Below are 27,457 nucleotides of genomic sequence, written 5' to 3' on the forward strand. Positions count from 1 at the left end.
GAACAATTCATCCGAAGTCTAATCATCTGTTGATATGATTGTTATTTAACAAATTAATTCACTGTAAGTTATATAGTTAAAGCTCCTGGTGCATACAACACATCTGCCATCACCGGCTGTCTCCATAGGAACATGGCACGTTAGTGTCATGGCTTCTTATGTAACAGTGGTGCATCTATCCAGAGGCACACACGCACGCGCGCACACACCCATTGCATCCATAGGCGACCCAGTCTACAGCTACAGCTATAACACACGTGCAGTCCAACAGGACCCTGCACCGTGCCGCCTGACCAGAAACACATGAAAACTGTGTTGTGTGTTTGTTTGTTTGTGTGTTTTACTATTGTGGTCTACAGCTGCTATCGTCTCGTGCCTCTGCCTATTACCAATAACGGATGTCCAGTATTCCATCACATGCGCGTGACATTGTGCACGGTGGTGGGGAATGGGTCAAACTGCTTCACCGTTGCCCTCTCTACACCCACTTCCGGTCCAGTACGTGTGAGCTCGGTCCTCTGGTCTTCACGGCCGTGATGTGTCTGCCGGTCCCGGGGCTTCATCGTGGCCGCGGACGCGGTTGAGAGCTCGTGACCGGGAAGCGCAGCGGCAGCAGCAGCAAAAAAAAAAAAAGGAGGACGTGACGTCACGTCGTCAGGGGCAACCGGGCTGTATAAAAGCGGAAGGCGGCGCAGCCGGCTGCGCACACAGACGCACCCGCTCCCAAGGTAAGCCTCCCGCCGGTCACGACAGTTTAGCGGGGGCGCTTATCCGCCCGGCGCGCGCACACGTAGACCTACCGTACATAATGTCGGTTTACCGATGTTTAAATTAAACGTATGTTGTCCGTAAACTATTTGCGGAAGCAGTTGGCCCGCCCTCACAGCTTCTCTTCTGGAGAGACGTTTCGTATTAATTTTACAGTGGCGCTCGCGCACCAACGTTCGCTCAAAGATCGTATGTTAAAAACAGACAGATTTTGTTTTAGCGGGATGAGCGCTTTCACCGAGCAGGAAGAGAAGCGCGAGGAGGATGGGAGGAGGGATACGGCCTTGGGGCCGCGGGGAGGACGGTGGTTGTGTAATGGCCTCTGAGTCGTTGCATCGTATCCACACAAAACACATCAGCGTTGAACTGACGCCATTTTTGGGGGGTGAATAATCTGCATTTATATGAGCTCCATTCATACCGTGCGAGTCATTCATCTGACACGTAATCGTCTCCTGCTGCATCTTTGCGGAAGTAGATTAGTCTCCAACTTTTTTTTATCCCCATACAAAAATGTACATTTCCGCGTTTATCACAGCAGCAACACAGGAGTATGTAACGTAGCTGGAGCTGCGCAGCCTGCCACGGTGCGCAGTGTGAATGTCGTGAGACCTCATCGGGGGGGGGGGCGGTGCAGGTGAAGTGGAGACGTGCCTCCGGAGCTCTCCGTGATGAAGTCCTCTGACCCTGACGTCGTGTCGCAGTATTCTGTCGCAGTTTGACTCCAGACTCGGTGTGCAAAGAGACCTACGATTCTTCTTTTTGTCATACATCTATAATATTAAACTAATAAGTGCATTATAAAGCTACCTAATCAACCATACAGTATGTTGGTTTAATTTGAACACTGGGTTAGTCACCCGTGTTCAGTGGGGTGGTGTTGTGCAGAAATAGCTTCTAATTTAAGTATTTAAAACATAAATTGTGACACTCCCCATTTGCTTGGCTAGCTGTGGTAGCTGCAGCCGTGTTCGGCCTTGTCTCCCCGGTGAAGGTCACCCTCCAGCGGAGGAAGGTCGCTGCCGGCTCGGAGCTGCTCGTCTCCTCTTCTGTTCTCGGCTCATAACCGGTGGAGTCGTTAGTCTTGTCTCGGGCTCTGGATGAGCGACGGTGCTGCCGGGGAGATGCTACGGCTCGTAGTCAGAAAGCTGTCTGTGCTGAACAACTTCCAAATCATAGTTTTGGAAGAAACCTCATATTTAAGTAGCCATGCATCAGCAGATATAGTTTTCAATTCTTTATGATTTATAACCGTCCAAGTCTCTGAGTTTCTTGTCCAACATCCCGTCTAGGTAATAGGTTAACATCGTATTGATTGCAACACTATTTTCAAATATGAAGCTACTAGTTTTAATACTTTTCAGATGTTAAATGCTGCATTGGTTCCTCATGACAGGCTATTAGCCAAAGATGTGCCGGCTCTGAGTTGTACATCTTATTTTTAGATTTTGTTTGCTCCTAATTTCTTTGACATTCCTTCTGCTCTGGTAGTTGATGCAGTTCAGGGTGAATTCTCAGGCTTTTGCCATAAGTAGTACATAGACTCCTCTTGTCCTCTATTAGTTTAGTGTTGTCCTCCACAGTGAGCAGAAGAACCGTTCCTGAAGTTCAACACAAAGTTTTGACTTCATAACTGTCATTTGTTGAGTCTCTGATGTATTTTATTTATGTCACCATGAGAAACCATTGGTCCTATTGGCTGTCTGTCCTCTAGCCGATCAATCCACTGCCGTGGAAAAATACTGGCGAGCAAGAGAGAGAGCAAGAGAGAGAGCAAGAGGGAGAGCAAGAGGGAGAGCAAGAGGGAGAGCAAGAGGGAGAGCAAGAGGGAGAGCAAGAGAGAGGCGGGTCGCCGTCTCTCCCAACGGACATAAAGACTGAGTGGCCGAGCTGCAGCTTGGTTAAACTTCCACTGTAACCTTTAGAAACCAGCCTCTTGGTTCCTTATTAGCCCAAACTCGTCACCTTCAGGACTCGTCTTGTTTTCAGCCTGCATCCTGTCGTGTTCAACAGGAAGTCTGTCCCTGAAGCCGCCGCCCACGTCCTCAGACTGTTGACACGAGAAGAATCCGTTTGTTTTAGTGCTGGAGCTCGATAGCAGAATGCTGTGTCATGACCTGGTGAAGGAGCCCAGGCCATCATTTGGTTTCCTCCAGATGAATCTTTTGGAGGCGCTGGTTTTATTTTCGTCTTTAATCTCTGACATGAATCGCCGACACGTTGTGTATTTATCTGAATTTGTGCGATTTTTGGATGACTAGCTGTGGGTCATCTTCCCCCAGTGGTCCCCCCGCCCCCCCCGTGTTTGAGGGAAATGGGTCAGCGCTCCGATGGAGGCCAGGCTGGAGCTAAATGAGGCCACCAGACAAAGGGTGGCCAGCTCGGGGACGAGGAGGTTGGGGGCTGCATTTTAATAATTAGTTGTTGGCTTCAGGGCGGTGGATCGGATCCAAAGAAGGGAAGCCGTGTCGAACCAGCGAAGGAACTGAAGGGCAGAGATGTAGAAATGGGTCGATGACAAAATGGAAATAAGCCAAACTGCTTTGAAAGGAGTAAAAGGATGGAAGGGCTGAGGCTTGACGAGGGAAACTAATGCCGTGCTTCATCGTGAGGGAGGTTTGAACCTTATTGGCCAACCAATCAGAAGAGGAGATGGTTGCACCGCTTGTAGGATCGGTCTGAGGGGTGAAGGTGAACAGAGGTGACTCAGACGGTCTCTTCATCCCTTCACATCGTCATGTCTCCACAGCTTCCTCTTTGCACAGTGAAGACGTGTCAGCGGATTTCAAACCGCCGTGAAGTCTTTGCTGCACAACACGTCCTCTGAGCTGCGTGCTCATTGGTCCAGAGCTCAAAGTCTACGGCACGTGATTGAGTCCATGAGGTGACTGAATGTTTCTGCAGCGGGGATGGGACCAACGTACCGTCGCCATGAGGACGCATGTCGCTGCATCAGGAGGCCCAACACGGCGCTCCAGCAGGACGCCTGTTCAGCACGAGTGTTTAAGCATTTATTCATTCATCAGTTACAATGAGTGTTTCAGTGGAACTGCTGTTCCCATTAATGTGTCCACACTGTTGATGGGAGGAAGTAACTGACATGGAGGGAGTGCCTCTGACTACGCAACCTGCACTGATGACTCTCATGCGTGTGAACACGCCCCCTCGCACATGTTCAGAGTTTTGAGTTTTGACTTTAGCAACTAATTAAAGTCTCTTTTCTATTCTTAATAAGTTTCTTCACTGTTGAATAAAGTCCTTATGTGGCTCCATTCGTCTCCTCCCTCTGGCTTTAGGGAAGCAGAATAGCCCACTCCGTTAACGGTAGTATCGTGGGTTGGAGGTAACCCGGGGCAACTGTTGCATAGCAACTGTTGCGTAGCGGTTAGCACGGAGAAGGAGGGCGCAGTAGGCGGCAGCAGGTTTGTGAATGCTCTCCAGATAATGGTGGGAAGAAAGTATAAAGGAGAGAGAGAAATGTGAGACCAGCAGTCATACTGCCTCCTCCTCTTCCTCCTCCTCCGGTGACCTTGTATCATGGATGCTGGCTGCAGAACACAAAATGGCTGCTCTCCCCAGAGGCTCCGCCCCTTTAGGAGCCGGAGCGGCCGGTTCAATCTCTTGATTTTGATTGGTCGTCTCATTTGTTGACTTGGCGCGTCTATCTGCTTCATGGCAGGTGAATACATCCAGGTATTCTAGTCTATTTAAAGTGCCCCCACAATGCATTTCACCGGATCGACGACCTGTCAACACACACACACACATGATAAGTAGATTACAGGAGTCTAAAATGACCACCAATCGGTCTCAAGGACGATCTGCTTTGCCCTGACTTCCTCTACCTGACACACACACACTAGCTGCTGGCCATTTGTTTACCTGTTTGTGTGTGTTAAACACAAAGCTAATGGAGTCCATGAGTTTATAGTTATATAAAGCTCAATCGTTCAGACTTCATCCACATGAACGCTTCACTGCAGTTTTAGGTGCGCAAAGGATTTGAGAAGCTAAATGCTGTGTGTGTGTAGCCCTACCGACAATTATGAAGGACTTTAAAGAAGAGGTGGGGTGAGAAGATGGAGGCGTGGAGGTGTAATTTGTATAAAGATGAGGGCTGGGGAAGTGGGCGGAGCCTGCATCGGGCGCAGCGAGCCGAGTGAAAGGAGGTCACATGGTTGAGCTCTGCCCCCCCCCCCCCCCTGCGTGGTGCAGCACGCCTGCAGCACTCACAACATTTTTCCGTCCCTGACGACCAATGAGATCGCACCTTCACACCTGCAGGCTGGTTTTTGTTAGTTTTTCACATTCTTTTAGTATTTCTGTGCACATGTGTTGCCGCCTGAGCGACCGCCACCGGGCGCCATGTTCAGACATCGCCGTACAGATGACGCCACTAAACAGAACCGTGTTCCACGGGTCATTTTCATGTCTCGGGCCAAACGTGTGTTTACTGAAGGTGTTTAATCCATGAAGTGGTCGTTTGCCGTCGCATTGAGAGACGGCAGTAATCTGAGGACACTTGGCCGACGTTTGATGCTTTCTCACGTCACCAAACGGCAGCAGAACCGTTTCCCTCTCTAACGTCGTCGTTTTGTTTCTTCCTCAGTCGACTCGATCTCCCCAAGCAGCAGCAGCCATGTCAGACCTCTGTGTTGGAATCAACGGGTGAGTTAAAACAAAACAGGATTCAGACTGGGATACAATGTGACGCATCTCATATCACATGTTCCGATAGTTTGTGATGAGGGGTGAACTCCGTTCTGAGCGCTGCAGCGAGCCGTGCATCCTTTACACGTTGTGTTAAATGCTTTCATCATTCTTGCTTTGCATGACTACCTTTACAATAGAAGTGTTTTTGGCCATAAAGCTTTACATCTGCAGTCACAAGCGGTCGACGAGCATCGAGCTGCCAGCCAGGAGTCTCGGAGACAAAGTTATTTGACGGGGACCTGAGATCAGTTTGAGTCTTTGTTGGAGGACGCATGCGAGGTCCCAGAGGTGGAGAGGCAGCCGGGCGAGGTCTCACCACGTCCCCCCCCCCCCCCTCTGTCTGCAGTTTCGGCCGCATTGGCCGCCTGGTCCTGAGGGCGTGCCTCCAGAAGGGCATCAAGGTGGTGGCCGTCAACGACCCCTTCATCGACCTGGAGTACATGGTGAGGCGCGGAACATTTCTTTAGATTCCAGCATCTGTTGTCCGAAGAGGCCAATCCCTCTTTGAGTTTCCTGATCTCGTTCCCTTCGCTTGCCTCCTAGGTCTACATGTTCAAGTATGACTCCACCCACGGCCGCTACAAGGGCGAGGTCTCCCATGAAGGAGGCAAGCTCATCGTGGATGACCACGAGATCTCTGTGTTCCAGTGGTGAGTGAGGATGAGGGATGTCGGTGTTCAACACGCGCAGTGAGCCCACCATCTGGACAACGCATTTATGATGAGGGATTTATTCATTTCATTGGTCTCCTCGTTGTATCGGAGGTCTGTCTAAGAGCTCTGGTTGAATGAATCAATAATAATGTTAAGTAGATGTATTTTTTTTAAATATATATATACTTTATTGATAATGCAGTGATATACAGTAATCAAATAACAAGTATTTAAAAAATGTGTGTTTCAGATTACAATTGTAAAGAGGAAAAATAAAAAAATAAAAATAACAAAGGCAAGACAGAATAACAAATTGTTATAATAATGACAGACCCACCCCACCCATGGCCTTCATATTCTTCTATTGTGTATTGCACTATTGTAAAACTAAAGTTAGGTGTTTAGTTAGTTGGTCAGACGGAAGAACGGAAGGTCAGAGGGTCAGATACATACAAATTAAAATATGCGTCTCATTCAGTCGGCATCACTGGCAGATTAAACCTATGAAAGGTTTCCATTTGTTGGTAAAGTTGTCATTACAGCCTGTTAGTGCATATTTAATTCTATTCAGTGGAGGTGTTTTCACCCGCTGGTGTTTCGGATGGAGGGGAGTGTTTGTGCTGCCTCTGGCCCGCCGGCCCAATCCTCTTCACCAGCTGTTGTTTCAGCCAACAGGAGGGAGCGCTATAGAAGCAGCGTTCCCTCATTTTACCACGACGACTTCTTTGGCAGACGTCACATCCCACGCTGTCATGTGACCAGTTCTACTTTGCTAGGATGTAGTTCTCTGACCGTTATCCCTCACCACTCCGGCTGAATGCAACTCGCTCGTTGTCCTTTAGACGGGTGTTTGTGTTGCTCGTCAAGTTTAAGAACAAACTAAACGGCGTCGATGGCGCGCTTCTCTGGTTCCAGTATGAAGCCGACTGAGATCCCCTGGGGCAAAGCTGGAGCCAAGTATGTTGTGGAGTCCACCGGAGTCTTCCTCAGTGTGGAGAAGGCCTCTGTATGTACTCGCGTACTCATTCACATGGACAACTACACCGGCTGCTCTCTAACCCCCCCCTCCTGTCCCATCGCAGTTTCACCTGCAGGGTGGCGCGCAGCGTGTGGTCGTCACCGCCCCCTCCCCCGACGCTCCAATGTTTGTCATGGGAGTCAACGAGGACAAATACGACCCCTCCTCCATGACCATTGTCAGGTAAACCTTTAGGTTTTGGACATGCATTCACGGCATGCAGATTTGTGTTATTCCTAGATGTGCACGTCAAGAGAATGAGTTGCAGCACGTGATGCTGAATGTCTTCCTGTCGACAGCAATGCCTCCTGCACCACCAACTGCCTGGCGCCCCTGGCCAAAGTCATCAATGATAACTTTGGCATTGCTGAGGCTCTCATGGTGAGTCCCAGTGGAGCTCTGTTGTCCAGCCCTTGCTGGTGCCGTGTACTTCCATGTGTGCCCTGGCGGTGTGTAATCCGACTCTTCCCCGTAGACGACGGTCCACGCCTACACCGCCACCCAGAAGACGGTGGACGGTCCCAGCGCCAAGGCCTGGCGTGACGGCCGCACTGCCGCCCAGAACATCATCCCGGCCTCCACCGGTGCCGCCAAGGCAGTCGGCAAAATCATCCCCGAACTCAACGGGTACGGACGGCCGCATCTGCCTCTTGCGGCTCGGCCCTTAAAGAAACGGCCGGCGACAAAGGTCCAATATCTCTTTGTGTCCGTCCTCCAGCAAGCTGACGGGCATGGCCTTCAGGGTGCCGGTGGCCAACGTGTCGGTGGTGGACCTGACGTGCCGTCTGACCAAGCCTGCGTCTTACGCTGAAATTAAAGCAGCCTGCAAGAAGGCCTCCGAGGGACCCCTGAAGGGAATTCTTGGTTACACCGAGGACCAGGTAACGCCTGGTCTTTATTGAGTGCACTGTGACGCAAACGCATCGCTAGTACCGATGCCAGCGCTCCAATGTTAAGCAGGCGGGGCGGCTGGGTTCAGGCCTCGTGATGTGCTTTTGTTCATGCAATTGAGAACATTTACTTTTTGTGATTTTAATTGGAAAAGTAGACGTCCATAAATATGACCTGTTGGTGTCTGAGTTGCACTCTGTTCCCCGCAGTGTGTCTCACTCGTAGCGGCGGTTGTTTTTGCAGGTGGTGTCCTCTGACTTCATCGGTGACACCCACTCCTCCATCTTTGATGCCTGTGCCGGCATCTCGCTCAACGACAACTTTGTCAAGCTCATTTCCTGGTTAGTTTGCCAATGTATTGGTTCGTCCCACATGTCCAACAGGAAGTGAGGCAATGCCGTTCTTATCTCTTCAGAACCAAACGGTGACGTTCTCTTTTTGCTCTCTCTCCAGGTATGATAATGAGTTTGGCTACAGCCACCGTGTCGCTGACCTGCTGCTGTACATGCACTCCAAGGAGTAGACCTTCTCTCCAGAAAGGGACCACCCCCACTCCCCACACCCTCTTCTCTTACACACAGGCGCCACCTAGAGTCGAGTCATAGCATCACAGCCCTTAGCTCTACACCAGTATACGTAGGCAGAGTGTTGAGTGTTCTGAGTTTGTCTGTTTTTCCTTTCATGTCGGTCGGTGACAGTATTTGTGTGCGTGTGCCCCCCCCCCACACACTTTAGATGTGTCCTCATGGCTCAGTGCTGTGGTAACTACTGTATCCATCCCCCTGTTGTGTGTTTTAAAGCGTAATCACCAGTGGGAAGAGGAAGCTGAGAGGCAGAGCTACTTGCTGCTCCGCTCAAGAGTATTGAAACAAAAATAAAATTTAAGAACCTCAAACTGTCAAGTTCTCCTTTCTTTTTTTTTCTTTTTTTTTGTGGTGGTGGGTGGGGTTGTGTCTTATGGCGCCTTGAAACTGAAATGTAGAAAAAGCTTTGACAAATATAACTGAATACATCTGTTAAAATTAAATAATTAACATGGTGCACTAACTTTAAATATTCATGTATTCAAATGTATTTTACTTAATTTATATATAGTGTCACGGTCACCTGTCGGGGCAGAAGTTTTTGTCGGACAGTGCTGTCGGCTATTTATGGACGATGAATGTACATCGAAATAATTAAAGGGGTTTCTAGTTTCCAAGAGCTTCTGAAGGTGGTTCATACATCACTCGCTCTGCCCGTCAATTTCATGGATACTGTCCCTTCAAATTGTCTATAGCTGAAAATGACCCTTTTGCCTCAGAGCTTTACAGTCTACACACAGACATCCCTGACCTTTGACATCAGATCAGGAAAAACTCCCAAACAATGGAAAAAGCATGAGTCCAGCCCACCGGGACAGGAGGCAGCAGGTCCAATGGATCCTATGAGATGTCACAAAGACTCCGGAGAGGAAGCAGTTGGTAATGTGTGATGGAGAGAAAGAAGAGGGGATGGGTTCTCGGTGTTTCCTAAATCGTCCCCCAGAAGCCGATGGCTGCATACCGAGAGGCTGGACCAAGTGAACCTGATTCAGCACGAACTATAAGCACAAAAAGAGGAGCTCGGTAACTAAAGGCTCTGGCTCCCATCTTACATTTTAAGACTAGGAACCACAAGTAGCCCCGCATTTAGTGAGGCAGCGCTCTAGTGGGGCAATATGGTACTACAAGCTCCTTAAGATATGCTGGTGCATCACCAATCAAGGATTTGCAGGTCAGGAGAAGGATTTTAAATGTGATTATTGATCGTGCAGAGCTGCTAATGCACGAGTCATGTGATCTTTTCTTAGTTTTAGTGAGTACACTGCTGCAGCATTCTGGCTCCACTGGAGGGACCTAAGAGACTTATTAGAGCAGCAATGTAGTCTCGAAGTAACACGCATGAACCAGTTGTTCCACTGTTGCCCTCTTCTCCATGTCCTCTTGGTCTCTGGTGGAGCTGGATGAAGCGGCCACTGGAGACTCTTTGGAGCCACCTGTTGCCTCTCTGAGGTGACTGCAGCAGGATGAAGGCTCTATCCTCGTGCTTCTACTTTGTTCCTTCCTCGGCCACGTAACTCTTAAAAGGACCTGCACACTTGGACACATTGGACATCCAGTCGTGCATGGCTTCAGAACCTTTTTTACTGAAAGCACAGAAATACATCAAGATCAGCAACTGCAGGCCGTTTCAGTCAATTACTAATAAAACTAGCGTAGCATTTCCCCCGCTTTCTTCCCGAAGGACCCCTGTAGTTCAGGCAATTTAACCATTAAAAATGTGAAAAAATGCATCAAGTTATTTGGGCACAGGTCTTCGATGAAGTGACCTGAATAAAATACTGTTGCTGAAATAGGTTAAATATGCAAAAATACAAGATGGCCACCATAAATACATAATGTTTCATATCTCCACTATCAGAAGAGACATTTGAATGATTACAAATGTTATTACAGGGTTTTTGGACATAAATCATTTAGAATATGTTTTGACTTCGGATGCAATACAAAAAAATCCAATTATTATATATTTGCACTGATATACTACATTTCATTGAGTTATATTGTATAATAATATAATCAAGGCAGGTATCAAGTTTATTCACTACATTGAACTTTAGTAACACTCATCTACATCACTTCGACACATCACATACAGAGGATAACAGAAAGGTGACAACATGCTACTATTGTCAATACAGTGCTTTACCATTGTAGTTGATACACCGTGGGACTGGGTCCAACTCAACCCTCGTCATCATATGCATTTGACAAGTCTGGTAACTGAGTTGGTTCAGCCTACAGTACATCACAGCATTATCTGCACACATTTGTCCAAGGCATGCCATATTTCCGGCATGTGCACCCCGGGTGGTACAGTCCTCTTTACAGATACAAGAGATGACATACGGGAGTTTTGATGTAGCGGCTGGTTGGTCCGTCTGTATTGGCAGATATCGCCCGTCAACAACGATCCATCCAGAATCCTCTGGTCTCATATTGATGCAGACAGCTTTCCATTCCATAACCTGATAGGAGACACAAAGGCGGATACTTAGAGGAGCCAGAGGTTGGTGGGAGACTTTGGGGTTCCTTTTGAAACCTCGTCACAGAGCTGCCGCTATCGTAAGCTGTCTCGTCCTTCGTCCTCGGCACCAGACATTGACACCAACGCCTTCTCTTCTGCTGCAATGATCGCCTCCTTTGCTGGATGAGGTTGACTGAACACACTTTGGCCTGATTGTAGAACACGGGGTCATTCTCGATGTTCTTGACTGCCCTTCCCGAGACCAAACAGGCGAGAGGTCGTATCACAGCCTGAAATTGCGTGGACAAAGAGCAGATGATCACAAAGTTTAGGACTGAGCAACCTCATTGTTTAGGCTGTGGTGCCGTGAACAACTCGTTTGCGGCCATTTCGACATGGTGCAGTAGGAGAACAGCAAGTCGGTGTCACCCCGATCAGGACAGTGTCTTTTGTTTGGGCAGAGGCGTTCTCTGGTGTCACGTTGCAGCCACACCCACTGACCAATTGGTGGTCATATTGGATTTTTCTCCATGACCATAGCATCCAATCAAGTCAGTATCTATTCTAAATGATCCCTTATGTCCAAAAATGTATAATAGCATTTGAAATAATTCAAATATCTCTTGTGATAGTCGAGATATGAGACATTCTAGATTTATGACGGCCATTTGGGATTTTTGCATATTTAATATACCTCTGCAACAGTAATTTCTGAGGACTTTTAGTATATTATTCAGGACACTTCAGAGAAGACCTCTGTGCCCAAATAAATTTTGTTGCAATTTTTTCCATTAAAAAAGTTATTTTGCCTGGACGACTGAGCTGACCCAAGTGCCTCATCGTAACCAGCAGTGACCTCTCACACAAAGCCTCCATTGCAGATACACATGCCAGGTGAATAAAGGAAACCATTAACAATGGAGAATAGTTGAGGGTCAGTGTCCAGTTCCTGTTATTATGTCCATTGTTAATGAGGGCCCCAAACATGAAACACTTGGAACATGTTTAAACGTTGCTCCAGTGCCATCGAATGTTTTACTGAACATATTCACTGCACGAGGAACAACATTGCCCAGGTCCGCTGAACTATGGGCATGGATATGTATGAACAGTCTGTTTAAATAACGGAGTCAAGAGGAGTCTGGTGAACACAGGTCTGTCCAAGGATGTGGTAAACATGTCACTTGAATAAAAATATTGAAATCCTGTAATTTGCCTGCAGCCTCATTTCCCCATCCATGCATGGAGACTGGACAGTTTTGAATATGGAACATTTGAATTGTCTCTCAGAGTCCGAGGCGCAGAGCCTTTCACTGGACCCACAGGACTTCATTTGGTTCCACTTTGTTTGTTTTTTTGTTCCCTACTTCCCCCCCCCCGAGTCATTTGTTATTAATTGTGCTGTGAAAGCAAATTAAAGTTAAGTCAACTCGGGATGATTGTGGGTTTTTATTAAATTTAACTTATTTACTTGACTTTTTTAGCAGAAGTTTTGCACGCCTGCTCAGTAGATCCACTGACCTCTGGTTGGCTCTTATTTCAGTGGATAATTTGCCGAATGAAAGATAGAGATTTCACTTACAACTTTTCGCCCCGAATTGAAATATTTCAACTTTGAGGCGGTCATCTCGCAACTCGGGCCAATCGGCTCTTGAGTTCCGCTCTCGTAGCGCTAGAGGCGGAAGTCTTTCAGACGTAACAGTGACTTCATCGGTGTCATGTATTAATATATATATATACAGTATATATTAATGTCATGAACTCAAACACGAGGGCGTTAGTGTGTGGGACGTCCACAACAAGTATAAAGCAGAACTAGTGGTTAGTTATTCTGGTGGATGAAGGAGATGATAACGGTCTTTACGAAGACGAGACACGGACATAAGCCCCGCCCCTCGCGGAGCGTCTCGACGCTTATGGTGTGAACACGGTGAACGGTCGAGCGAGTAAACTCACGCGTTTTGGGCGACGCGAAAAATAGTTTTGCTTTTGGTGTGAACGCACCTTAAGACTAAAGTAGTGAGGGAGTTTCTGAGGCTGGGGGGTTACAGGCGGTTCATCCCGAACTTTGCGGAGCTGACCAGCCCCTTGACTGACCTGATCTGGACAGGTGCCTCAGATCCGGTCCAGTGGACGGAGCGGTGCCAGTTAGTGTTTGAGAAGGTAAAACCAGCTCTCTGTGGGGAACCACTTCTTCCGGAACGCAAAGTCAAAACCAGAGAGAGTCTCATGGCGCCTTGAAACTGTGTTAAAAAGGTTGGACAATCCAAAATATAACTGAATACATCCATTAATATTGTAAATTAAATAATTAACATTGGAGCACTAACTTTAAATATTTATGAATGTAATCTCTTAATCATTTTGGTTTGAAAAAAGAATTTGCCATGAATTATCGGTGAATACAATAAAAACTTTAGTTTAGTAAATCATTTTTCTCACGTCATTTGATTTCGTGTCACGGTCACCAGAAGTTATTGGGAGGTACAGTGCTGTCAGCTATTTATGGACCATGAATGTGCATTGAAATAATGAAAAGGAGCATTCTTAACAATAGCTTCTGAAGGTACATGCAGTACAACTGCACTTTAGTGTAGCCGAAAATGACAAATTTGCCTAGGAGGGCTTTACAGTCTGTACACGTACAGCCAACATCATAATGAACAGATGTGCAATAGATGTGTAAAGAATGAACATACAAGTTAGAACGCATTCAGTTAATATGATACAATTGTTTCATGTATGCATGAGGAAGAATACAACGACCAAAAATAACAGCAGCGAAAAAAGAATAATAATAATGATCAAAGAAGTAATAGTATTGGCAATGTAATATATAACAACACGGTCCAGAAAAAACGTTGAACAACCTGTGAGGCGAAAAAGCACAAAGATGGTCCTATAAGCTCCCATCAAGGCTTTGCAGGGGAGGAGATTTTATAATTAGATTCTGCATTTTACAGGGAGGCAGTACAAAGAAAGCTAAGATGTGATCTATTTTCTTGGTTCTAGTTGGAACACGACCTGCAGCATCTACCGGCTGGAGTTCTTTAGTTAATCCACCCAGAATGATGGCAAGCTCCGAATTAGTTTGCTTCACTTTGTTTTTGACAGCATCGGTGAGATGGGCGCGCATGGAGTCGCAGATCAAGAGGGACGGAGATTTGTGGAAAAAGCCATCCGGTCTCTTGACGTACATTTTTCTCAGCCACTCACTCATCTTTTCCTCGTCCATCCAGCCGTTCGGGTTAGCTTTGATCAGGGGTCCCCAAACTTTTTCCCAAGAGGGCCACATAACGTTTGCCTTGTCTGCTGGAGGGCCAGCGGGGGGGGGGGGGGGGGGGGGTGCTAGTGAGAATGTGCTCACCTGTGTGCGCGCGCCACTCGCTGTGAGCGCTGCGCGTGCAGACAGCATTTAACGGAGCGGAGCATTGCGTGCGCTCTGATCGCTCTTTTAATGAAGTATCGATACTAAAAATATGCTAAATCACATCGTTTTTAACTAGTGCTGTGAAAAATAACGCGTTAACGCAGTTAATTAAATTACAGGTTTAACTTCGTTTTTTTTTAAACGCATTTAACGCATGCGCAGAATGAGCTTCCAATCCGTCTGTTGTTGGTCGTCTCTCCAGCAGCATGTCATTCTGTCTCTACGTGTCACGTTAACATGACTCCGATCCCCGTCTCGCGTGCCGCAGAGCTCGGATGCCGGCGTGTGTGCGCACATCGGGACGAAAAAAAGTCACTTGCACCAATGTTTTAATGCAGGGGTGCTCAATATGTCGATCGCGGTTGCCGCAGAGTTCAGATGCCGGTCTTCGCGCATGAAAAGTCACTAGCACCCCCCTAACTGTTACTCATAAAATGTAGTCAAACAAAAACGGAGCAAATCACCGTGTTCATGGCCCGGCAAAGACAGCGCGGTCTCCTGGCTTCAACACGTTACTGTCAGGGAAAACACAGCGCACCAAAAAAAAAGTGTTTTTGTAAAACTTTTTACCTTTTCTGATTCCGCTAGCTCTTTGCTAACTTCCGCTAGTACTTCCGCTAATACCTCCGCTAATACATCTACTTAGAAAGTGTATTCTGTACGTTTTCTCCGTCGAAATGTTGCAAGACCCGACTTGCTGCATTGATCGCGACTTTAGACATTGTGTGTTAGGGCTCCTCTTGTGAAAAATTATTACGAAATAAAAGAAAATGTATATGTTCTTTGCAAAGATGAGGATATGTTGAATGCTGGGATACCAAACATGCCCATGTTTATTGACGTGGTCTGCGTGAGCAAGCCGTTTAAAGGGAAGGGGAGGGTCTTAAGGACGCCGGCGTCCTCAGTGGAGTGGAAGAGGTTAACCCTCCTGTTACCTTTACATTTACTAACATATTTTACCCTCGGGGTCAATTTGACCCCAGCAATTAAAACCTCCAGAAAATTATTAGAATTAATATTGTTTCCCAAGTTTAAGTGTGAGGTACTTTATGTTTGTTTGTTGACTACCTAAATAGCCCATTAAATATATAAAAAAGTTGATATTTCTTATAAGTTTGACACAGTGAAAAACAGCCTGGGGTCAAATTGACCCCAAAGAACACCGACATTAAACATTGAATGGGGTCAAATTGACCCGAAAGGTAACAGGAGGGTTAAACATTCTGTTTAGGATGAAGATGTATTAATGTTCCATATGGAAGAAAACTGCTAAATAACTGCTGAGTTGCAGCACCATTGTATAGAAGAATGTATAAATGTATATATCCGTCTTTTGTCATAAATCTCTATGTTCTCACAAAATATACCGAGAATATCGGTAATATGTGATTAATCATGATTAATCCACAAAAACCTGTGATTAACCCGATTAAAATTTTTAATCGTTTCACAGCCCTATTTTTAACGTACGGGTACTTTGTTAGTATCGCTACACTGTGCAGCGTGACAGCAGCAGATGTAGCGGACTAACATTCAAGCTAACCTAACTTCCCAAACGCTGTGGACATCTGAACGCTGATTGGCCGAGACGCGACACGTCCATCAAAGATGTTCTATTGCGAAGAGCACCACTCCACATTTTCTCCGCGTCTCACTACAATCTCAACGGCAGCGGCCAGGTGAAAAAAATAATAAATCGGAACGCGTCTCTGGTATTGTTCAGGGGGCCGGTCTAAATGGGGAGGCGGGCCGGATCCGGCCCGCGGGCCGTAGTTTGGGGACCACTGGCTTTGATGATGACGCCGGCTGGAAACTTTTCTTTTGGCATCGTCTTCCTCTTAAAAATGACCATGGGTGAAAGTTTCTGGCCATTAGCCTGGCAACCGAGAACTACAGTGAAGGATGACTTCTCGTTTATAAACTCTTCCTTTGGTACAGTAAAAATGTTTTAATGTTAGCATAATTTAAGCTAAATCTCATAAACGATCTATAAAGATACAAAATCAGTTCATTGTTTACTTTTATATGTTAGTGTATGATTTGTCGACATCTTATTTTGATAAACGGATGTTGTTTCACGTGGTTCTTTCCGCTAACTTTGCAAAACCGGATGTTGTCACTTAAATCCTTCCGCTAACTTGATCAAAACCCTCTTTGCTCCCGATGGAATGTGTTTAGCGTGAGCATCTCTAGGGGCAGACATGTGAGAGTCGGCTGAGTCGACCCAGAGATTCAACTCGGGGGACGGGGACGCCGCTCGGTGGTGAGGATCCCCTCGTTGACCTCTGACCTCTGCCGGCCCTCGCCGGGCGCATCGTCTCCGTTGCGATGCGCGGCGATTGAAACGTCTGATCGTTCTCGCAGATATTACGTCATCTGATCGGCCAAGTTTGATCAGCCGTTTTGAGAACGCCGATCAAAACCGATAATGGGAATATCGGCCGATATGGATCGGCGCCGATCAGATCGGTGAATCCCTAGAAAATACGGATCTAGTCTGGAAGTATCAAATGTGTGAACACTCTTTGAGATTTTTTTTGCGTGGGAGTTAAAGGACGGTGCTGGATGCCAGGCCAATGACTTCTAGAGAAAAGAACCACGATACAACAGAGGAGACAACCCAATGAAAACAACAGCTGCAGTCTGTTTCCAGAAGGATAGGGAGGAGGGAATCCACCGTTACCCAATTCACCATGTCCTCTTAGTCGCTTGAATAAAAATATTTAAATCTTGTAATTTGCCTGCAGCCTCATTTCCCCATCCATGCATGGAGAATGGACAGTTTTGAATGTGGAACATTTGAATTGTCTGAGGCACGGAACCTTTCACTGGACCCACAGGACTTCATTTGGTTCCACTTGTTTGTTTTTTCTTCTTTTTTATCAGTCATTTGTTTTTAATTGTGCTGTGAAAGCAAATTAAAGTTAAGTCAACTCGGGATGATTGTGGCTTTTTATTGAATTAAACTTATTTACTTGACTTTTTAAGCAGAAGTTTCGCACGCCTGCTCAGTAGATCCACTGACCTCTAGTTGGCTCTTATTTCAGTGGATGCTGTGATGGATTTACGTGTGAGCCTATATATTTGTATATATATATCTATATATATATTATAATATATTAAGCCTTTGTCTGTTTTTTTCTCCATAATGTGTAGCCAAATTTACATTTGTTCTACTCTTGCCCCTTTATAGGGAGTAATGCCTGTGTCGTCAGCCCATTATAAACCATACTGACCATTAACATCGCCCCACTTTGTAATCCATGCTATGTTCAGTTGTTCTCCTCAAACAAATATGTCGATTCATCTTTTTCAAATCATAATAGTTTTCCTTCTGTGAAATTAGCTCAGCCACCAATGTGATCAAACATGACGCATCTTCTCTCTCTTAATTTAGAGTATAATAATACAATTACAAATATTCTTATCAGGACAGTAAACCGTGGGCTGGCGTGGAGAGGTCCTCGTGTGTCCGTGTGGGAGGGACCAGGTCGATGCTATAAGAGCAGAGTGGCAGCTCCCCGCCAGAGAGCAGAGACCTCGGCTCCTCGCGGTTCTGCAGACAGACGACGTGCTTTGACTTGTCATGAAGTCGGGACCGGGCGCGCGGGACTTGCTCACGGTCTCCCTCCTGCTCGTCGCCGCTCGCTGCGTGGACGCGTTCACCATACACATGACAGTCCGCTGCCCACCTGAGAGCCTGAGCTGGACCGAGGCGAGACGGTACTGCCAGAAGAACTACCGCGACTTGGTTACTTTGGACTTGGTGAACAGCTTCGATGTGGCTCAGGCTCTGACTAGCGCGGGGGTCGGACACGCCTGGATCGGTCTGCACAGAGACCCCGAGGACGACCATGTGTGGAAGTGGATCAATCTGATGTGAGTGTGTGTCTTTACAACGTTTCAATATCACACACAAATAAATACTAAATGTAAACGAGGCCAACTGCAGTTGCTTAACACGAGGTATAACATTCGTTTGTTTTCTTTCAGAAGTGGAGAGGGGATCTCAGGGGAAGACCTCTCAGCGAGTCTCGATTGGGCCAAAAATCAGCAGAGCGCTCACTGCGCAGAATCATACATATACAAGTGGTACAGTAAGGAGTGTCTAAATAAATATCATTTCTACTATAATGGCGGATATTCTTACTCGTTTTTAATTCCATGGAGAGGCAAATCAACCTGGGACAAAGTTGCAAACGAATTAATCACAATCACCTCATCGTCACAACTAGTTCTCTTGGACAGCTGGATTGGACTGTACCGAAATTCCATCGACAGCTGGAAGTGGAAGTCAGGTAACCCTTCTGAGTACAGAAACTGGGCACCCGGAGAGCCAATCACCGAAGACTGTGGCTCTTTTGACTCCGGCACCTCAGAGTGCCACAGCCAGGTGTGCTCCGGGAAACATCGATTTGCCTGCTATGACGACAACGTGGTGGTGGTGACCGAGAACAAGACCTGGGAAGACGCCCTGAGTCACTGCAGGGGCATGCAGAGCCCGTGTGAGGACATATTCAACCCCTGCAGATACCGATACGAGCTCCTGAGTCTGGAGCAGCCGTCGGACTACAGCTACGTCAGAAGCCGGCTCTTCGAAGCCGAGACCGACGAGGTTTGAGCGGGTGGAGGGTTGAAACATGAGCATGTCTTTCATTGGACATTAATCACAAACTAGTTGTGAATTGTTCTTTTTCTTACGGCTCGTGAACTTTGCGAAGCGATGTTTGAAACCTGTGGCAACGAGGGATCTTCCTTATCTCATCACCATAATGATTAGTTTTATTAGAAAGTCCGCAATATGGAATAATAAGCCAACTTTAGAAGCTTTGGAGCTTTTCAAACCTTAACAATTTATTTAAAGATGGAATAAGGAAACATATTTATGAATTGGCTTGATTTTAACATGATTTTAGTGAATATTTAAATGCAAATTATTTAACGGCTCTTTAAATGCATCTGTTGATACATTACGCATTAAACATTAACTCTTGACATAGGCTCCCATGTTTAGGGCAATTGTTGAATGGATGTTTTTACTCGTGACGGTTACGCAGTAACTTTAATTTCCATAAGGTTATTAAATTGAATCTCAGCGTTCAGGGAGATTGTTGTGTCCAAGCTCTGCTCCTCGTCAGCAGTCCCAGACCAACACTTCTGACACTCACAGCTCGCCTTGTGTTCCGCAGGTCTGGACGAGCCTGCGCTTCTTGGGAGGAGAGTGGTTCTGGGTGGATGGGACGAAGCTGGAAGACCAGGGGAAGCTGCCAGACTGTCCGTCCCCGGGGGAATACTGTGGTACCCTGTCCAGAAACGAGACGAACGACTGGATCACCAGGGACTGCACGGAGCTACGGAACTTCATCTGCTATAAAGAGAAATACTATCTCAGACCATTCTGATCACATGGGCTATTATAGTTCAGGGGGTGAGCCGTTCAATGCAACATTATCAATGTGTGTCAGTAGATTTACAAACGGAGCGCTCTCAATAACTGAGTGGTCTAAATTCTATAGAAGATGTTACTTTTGTTTTAATGGTAATGTTTTCTGAAATAGAAGAATTGATATGGAAATTGTGTATTTCCTGGTTTACTTAGCCAAAGATTGAGAAATAATTAGGGGTGTGAGGACGTCCTTTGACATTAATCCAAAACAGATGTTTTTTTCATCCTCTAAAGGAATGTGCATTTTTCTGACTTTGATTATGACACAACTTGAATGTAAAGTCATTTTTCATACAGCAAAAGGTCTTGTTTAAGTGGTTATGAGCATTTCACAAATGTATTGTTTCTGGTGTTTTGTAGGCTATTGACGTTCTCATCTCACAGGTACTCACTATATTTCCATTATTCTAACCTCGGCATGTTGCTTGAAAAATCAAATGTTGCTCATCCATGTCAATAAACATGTCATTCCCTTTGTTATGTTTTGTAGAGTAGCATGTTTTGTTTTGGACCATATTACATGACCATGATATCATTCAATGTTGCCAACACTTACCGAAATGAATGATGACTTTATGTACAACGGACCAAAAGTAGCTGGTAGCTTCCAAATAAAAAGCAAATGGAAATGATGCAGGACACACATGCTTTTTGTCAAAATAGAGTTTACCAAAGCTCACAGATTACTAATCACTAATTAAATATAAAATTATAATTAAATCACTAAAAGGTCAGTACAGCGTTAAACGAACCGCACTCATTCGGCACCCACTGCATGTTAGTTTGAAATATATTTTGCCATCACTTATTGACACTTTATAAAAGTGTACATGTGCAGTTGTTGATTAAAGAATACTACATTCAAAAAAGAAGCTGCCCAGCTCAGTGGGAGGAGCCACATTTCCTTGGAACACTGATTGTGACGACAGGTCAGATGCCTTAAATCCTATTCAACTGATGCCCCGTTCTCTGCACACTTCCTTCAAGCAACCTCGTTTTACTTTTTTCGTTCATCATTCGTTGTATTTATGTATGATTTCCTGTTTTTTAAACGAAAAGGAACACAATATACATTTTCCAAATTATTACTTTTATAGTAATTTACAACAATCGTCTGAAATAATAAAAATAAATCATCATTTTTATTATAATTCAAAACTTGTTATCAAAATGTTTTAAGGTTAGGGTTATACAAGTCAAATAATATATACACTTTTCATCTATAATAACTATAATAACAATAACGGAAATAATGTTTATATAATAAAATAATGAAAATATGTAATCTTTTTTTATATAATTTTAAACTATTAATCAAAACGTTTTTAAATACAAGTTAAATAATATCTACACTCGTAATTTATAATAACTTATGTCAAATATTGTTTAAATTTACCAGCTAGCTTGTTATGCTAAAATCACCATGTTACTAACAACACTAACATTACACTAACATCTCCTAATTTACAGTACTTACCACCACTAGCCTTGCCACCTGAAGTCAGAGCTCCAGTGGCTCCACAGCATGAAAGACAACAATACACAGATAGTTCAGTGGTATCTGTATACAAATTAGTGTATTTCAATTTAGCACATGCATTTAAAGTATAGTTATCTCATACACTTTGAATGTTCCAAATGTGTGGAAAGGCCAGGGTGACAGGGATAGCCAAGGTTATGGTGACAGGGATAGCCAAGGTCATGGTGAGAGGGATAGCCAATGGCATGATGACACAGAAACTGAAGGCCAAGATTTAGATTATTTGACCAGTCCAAACTAAGACACATTAGAACTTTTCTTCCGTTTTCACCCTCAGCAGAAGGCAGACAAGGCTTATAGTGCATGGAGCTCTTTTTTTGCAAAGATGGACAAACAGAACATTTATATAGTCAAATAAAGGAAGATCTTTTATGTTCCCTTTGTCTGGCTTTTTCTAATCCCAGAGAAAACAGCTCTTTCATCACTGGCATGTCCAACCTCACACGTACACCAGAGTTGAAGAGTTCCTGAACTGATGTGACAGATGTTTGCTGTAGGTGGACAGATTGTAAAGCCCTCCTCTGCAATTTTGTCATTTTCGGCTACACTAAATAATTTGAATAGACAGAACACTGGAAATTGACGGGAAGAGTGAGTGATATGAACAATGCAGTTGTACTGCATGTGCCTTCGGAAGCTATTGATAACTAGAAAGCCCCCTTTGCATTATTTCAATGCACCTTTATGGTCCATAAATAGTTGACAGCACTGTCCCTTAGATCAGGGGTTCCCAACCTTTTTTGCACCACGGACCGGTTTAATGTCGGGATTATTTTCACGGACCGGCAGATAAATACAGCAACAACAACAAAAAACGCGACCGGCAGAAAAACGGCATAAAAATTAATGTTAAGTGTGGTAATTGGCATTACAAATGAATACGGACAACGGCATGTCTTTAGCCTGCTGGCATATCTATTGAACATCCTGACAACACACAGATACATTTATAGGTACAGGGCATCGAGAGGGTCATACTACATTAAGTGCATGAAAATTACAACTCACAATAACTCTGAATCAGTGGGAGTTCCGGGCTTGTTTCTGTGCAACGAGATGGTCCCATCTAGGGATGATGGGAGACAATGACACCCGCAGTGTGTTCCTTATGTCCAGTCTGCTCCGTAATTTTGTCTTGGTTGCTGTCACTGCAGAAAAGCCCGCTTCACAAAGATAGGATGTTGGAAATGGTAGCAGGGTTTTCAGTGCTCTTGTGGCGATGTCAGGATATTCTGGCTTGATTTTCATCCAGAACATCGGCAAAGTTGTTGTCTCAAACGTACGTTTAATGTCACCGTCATTTGCGATCTCCAGCAGCTGATCCTCTTGTTGCATAGACATGCTCGATTCGCCCGGTTTGTTCACAAACGGGTCGCGGATCCATTCCTTCGCATTTCGTGGGTCTTTTGTTGTTGGGAAGTAGCGCTCAAACTCTTGTAAAAGCAAAGACAGGTGATCGCGCACCAGCTGGGAGAATGCTGGCCTAGGTGCGCTGTCCTCAAAAATCCCTGCTAATGTTTGAAACATGTCAAATATCCCTCTGTCCACTCGCCGACCCCACAATTCCAGTTTGGCTTTGAATGCAGCTACTTTATCTGCCAACCTGAACACAGTTGTCATTTTCCCCTGAAGTGACAGATTGAGTTCGTTGAGCAGATTGAATATATCGCACAAGTAAGCGAGTTTGGCGACCCATTCCTTGTCACTGAAATGAGCCGCCAGTGGCGAGTTTTTTTCCGACAGAAATCTCTGCAGCGGCTCTCGTAACTCAAACACTCTGGTCAGTGATCTTCCTCTGGATAGCCATCTTATTTCTGTGTGTAAGAAAAGGCGTTTGTGCGCTGCATCCATCTCCTCACAAAGCTGCTCGAACAGACGGGAGTTGAGCGCATGTGCTTTGATGAGGTTAATAACTTTAACAACATCCTTCAATACACTGGGAAGTTCAGGTGGCATTTTTCGGCTAGCCAGCATTTCCCTGTGAATGATACAGTGTGTGGACTCACATTCAGGTGCAACCTCCTTAATCTGAGTAGTTAAACCAGACAGCCGTCCAGTCATAGCAGCAGCTCCGTCCATGCACACACCGACACAAAAGGACCAATTCAGTTTTCCTGACATATAATCATTCAGAGACTTGAAAAGTTCTGCGGCTGTGGTGTTGGTTGGCAAGAACAGTGCACATAATATATCCTCATTCACATCCTCCTGATAAAGATATCGCACATAAACAAGTAGTTGTGCCTTGTTGTCAATATCCGTAGACTCATCAACCTGGATTGCGAACCACGGTGACTTTTGAATCCTCTCCAACAATTGTGTCTCAATGTCCTCCGCTATGTCCTCAATGCGCCTGGTGACGGTGCTAGCCGAAAGAGGCACCTGTGCTACCTTTTTAACTGCAGCCTCTGCTAAAAGTTCACGGCAAATATCCTTGGCGGCAGGCAGGATAAGTTCTTCTCCAATATTAAATGGTTTCTTAGCCTTAGCAATGCGGTTAGCCACTAAGTATGATGCTCTCAGTGCACTGGCATTTGTTGATGTGGTGGCCCTCAGTAATTGCGTCTGTCCTTCTTGCTCACGTTTTTTTCTTTCAAAAAACTCCAAAGGCTTATCTTTCAATGCAATGTGCTTGGTCTCCATGTGCCGAAGCAGTTTTGACGGTTTCATTGCCTCGTTTGCTAGCTTGTCGCCACATAGCATACAGAGCGGACTTGGTGCATGAGAGTCACCTGTTGCGATGAAACCGTATTTTAAATATGATTCTTGATATTGTCTGTTGAAAGACGCTTTCTTTTTCTTTGAGGTGGTTGGCTCTTCCTCTGGCTCATCAGTTGGCCTTTTTCCCTTCCCAAAGAAGCTCTCCAAGGACGTTTGTTGACTCATTTTTTATAGTTTGCCGGCTTATTTTTGAGTAACGTACCACGTGACCGAGACATGCGTCTTCACGTATCAAGAGGCACCTGCGAATGTTACGTCGGGGAAAATCCGGTCGTTTTTCAAAATAAAACACCTTTCAGACTCTAATAATTAATACAACGGAAATTATATAAATAATGTATTCTTTCTCTTGCGGCCCGGTAGGGAATGCCTCGCGGACCGGTGGTTGGGGACCACTGCCTTAGATGGTACACAAGCTGCAGCATTCTGGATCAACAGGAGATTTATGAGACTTATTCGAGCAGCCTGATAATAACGAATTGCAGTTATATAGTCTGGAAGTACCAAATGTGTGAACACTCATTGAGGTTTGTTTTTCCTGTGGGGGGGGGGGGGGGGTTGAATCCACTGTGACCCTATTCACCATGTCCTCTTAGTCGCTTGAATAAAGATAATAAAATCCTGGAATTTGCCTGCTGCCTGATTTCCCCATCCATGCATGGAGACTGGACAGTTTTGAATGTGGAACATTTGAATTGTCTCTCAGAGTCCGAGGCGCAGAGCCTTTCACTGGACCCTCAGGACTTCATTTGGTTCCACTTTGTTTTTTATTTCTCTTTCTCCTGTATATATCAATATCTATATTAAGATATATAGATATGTATAGATATACTGTATATATAGATATATTATATGATGGCTTTGTCTCTTTTTTTCAGAATGTGTGGTCAAATTAACATTTGTTCTACTCTTTCCCCTTTATAGGGAGTAATGCCTGTGTCGTCAGCCCATTATAAACCATACTGACCATTAACATCGCCCCACTTTGTAATCCATGCTATGTTCAGTTGTTCTCCTCAAACAAATGTGTGGATACATCTTTTTCAAATAATAATAGTTTTCCTTCTCCTGTGAAATTAGCTCAGCCACCAATGTGATCAAACATGACGCATCTTCTCTCTCTTAATTTGAAGTATAATAATACAATTACAAATATTCTTATCAGGACAGTAAACCGTGGGCTGGCGTGGAGAGGTCCTCGTGTGTCAGTGTGGGAGGGACCAGGTCGATGCTATAAGAGCAGAGTGGCAGCTCCCCGCCAGAGAGCAGAGACCTCGGCTCCTCGCGGTTCTGCAGACAGACGACGTGCTTTGACTTGTCATGAAGTCGGGACCTGGCGCGCGGGACTTGCTCACGTTGTCCCTCCTGCTTGTCGCCGCTCGCTGCGTGGACGCGTTCACCATACACATGACAGTCCGCTGCCCACCTGAGAGCTTGAGCTGGACCGAGGCGAGACGGTACTGCCAGAAGAACTACCGCGACTTGGTTACTTTGGACTTGGTGAACAGCTTCGATGTGGCTCAGGCTCTGACTAGCGCGGGGGTCAAACACCCCTGGATCGGTCTGCACAGAGACCCCGAGGACGACCGTGTGTGGAAGTGGATCAATCTGATGTGAGTGTCTTTACAATGTTTCAATATCACACACAAATAAATACTAAATGTAAACGAGGCCAACTGCAGTTGCTTAACACGAGGTATAACATTCGTTTGTTTTCTTTCAGAAGTGGAGAGGGGATCTCAGGGGAAGACCTCTCAACGAGTCTCGATTGGGACAAAGGTCATCAGAACGCTGACTGCGCACCAAATAACAAGTGGTACAGTGTGAAGTGTCTATCTAAAAATCATTTCAACTGCAGAAGTCATCCTCATTTGCTACGGGACTCTGCGATTCCCAATGTTAACTGGTACGAGGCTAGCGAGAGCTGTTACGGTCACATGGCAACAGACCGTGCGCGCGAAGAGAGCACCGAAGACCCATTTTGACCCAGGAAAAACCCTGAAATCTTATAGAAACATGCTGGATTGGACTCAGGGTGTCTACAGGAATAAATAAGTTAAATTTAAGACTTTTTAAGACCACGTTTAAATAAAATTTAAGATCTAACTTACGATGGAAATATGGAAATATACTAAATCTAAATTAATTAATTAATTAATTAAAAGTAAACACACTGATGTCTGTTCAAAATGAACAGTATTGTGTAATGCGAAAGGATAACACAAAAATGTCATTACTGTTCTAAATTATATTTATTAATACAACATTTTTAGAACATTTAGGTCCCATGAACAAATGTTTATAAAATCAAGTAAATATATTTTTTTAAATACATGCAACATAGTTCCTTTTGAACCAAAAAATCTATAAAATAACATAAATAACAATTCCAGCTGGTTTTAAAATGCAAATACATTTACATAATAGAATGTATGTGTGTGTGAGTGAGTGAGTGAGTGAGTGTGTGTGTGTGTGTGTGTGTGTGAGTTCTCATGTCTCTATGAGATGGATTTGTGTGCACAAGTTCATGTCTACTCCTGAGCTTTTGTGAATATACTAGGAAAACAATCCTTTTTATACTGTATGAATAAAAAAACTTCCAGTTGACATTTTATCCATTGAGATATAAATCACATGTCTGAGGTCAAGCTGCTGCAAACTCCTGGAAAAAAGAAAAAAGGGAAACATTAGCCATACGACAGGCAACACATCTCTTTATGACACCACCACTTCAGATTAATGTCAGACTGGATAAATATGAATGAATAATATTTTTACAATTTAAGCAACGTGAGCCATCCCTATAGCCGAGTGTATACTACTTAAGACATGTTGACAGGTACACACCCCTCTACTTACTGCCATTCTAAAACTCTTTTTTAATTTCTCTAATTAACGTGTAGTGCCCTACCCATAGCTGTTATTAACTTGACAAATCAGTAAAGCTTAACTATATGATACACTAACATATACAAGAGGTTAGTTGATACATATATTTATGGCAGACTTACTTTGAGATGCTGAAGTAGGTCCTGGTGTCATGGCCCATGAGCTCCACAGGATCCTGACGGGACCTGGTCACTGAACCGAGAGCACATGAAGTCCAGCTGTCTGCTCGTGGTGGTCTGGTCCAGAGTCTCGTGGTGGCAGGGCTCTCAAGTTTTGAAGACAGGCAAGAGTGACATTTCCATCAGCCCCCCCCCCCCCCCCCCCCCTGCGCAGAACGACA

General features: G+C 45.1%; 1 protein-coding gene across 1 annotated transcript; it reads left to right on the forward strand.

The window, feature by feature from the left end:
• The first annotated feature begins 710 nt into the window (after window positions 1-710).
• Window positions 711-8,938, forward strand: gapdhs (glyceraldehyde-3-phosphate dehydrogenase, spermatogenic). Its single transcript, XM_056444088.1, has 11 exons — window positions 711-728; window positions 5,378-5,436; window positions 5,828-5,924; window positions 6,025-6,131; window positions 7,050-7,140; window positions 7,217-7,335; window positions 7,452-7,533; window positions 7,628-7,779; window positions 7,871-8,033; window positions 8,287-8,384; window positions 8,497-8,938. Exons 2-11 carry the CDS (start codon window positions 5,408-5,410, stop codon window positions 8,564-8,566), a joined length of 1,008 nt encoding a protein of 335 aa, XP_056300063.1. The 5' UTR covers window positions 711-728; window positions 5,378-5,407; the 3' UTR covers window positions 8,567-8,938.
• Window positions 8,939-27,457: the final 18,519 nt, after the last annotated feature.

This window comes from Pseudoliparis swirei, chromosome 22, assembly GCF_029220125.1.
Source record: "Pseudoliparis swirei isolate HS2019 ecotype Mariana Trench chromosome 22, NWPU_hadal_v1, whole genome shotgun sequence".
Taxonomy (NCBI): Eukaryota; Metazoa; Chordata; class Actinopteri; order Perciformes; family Liparidae; genus Pseudoliparis; species Pseudoliparis swirei.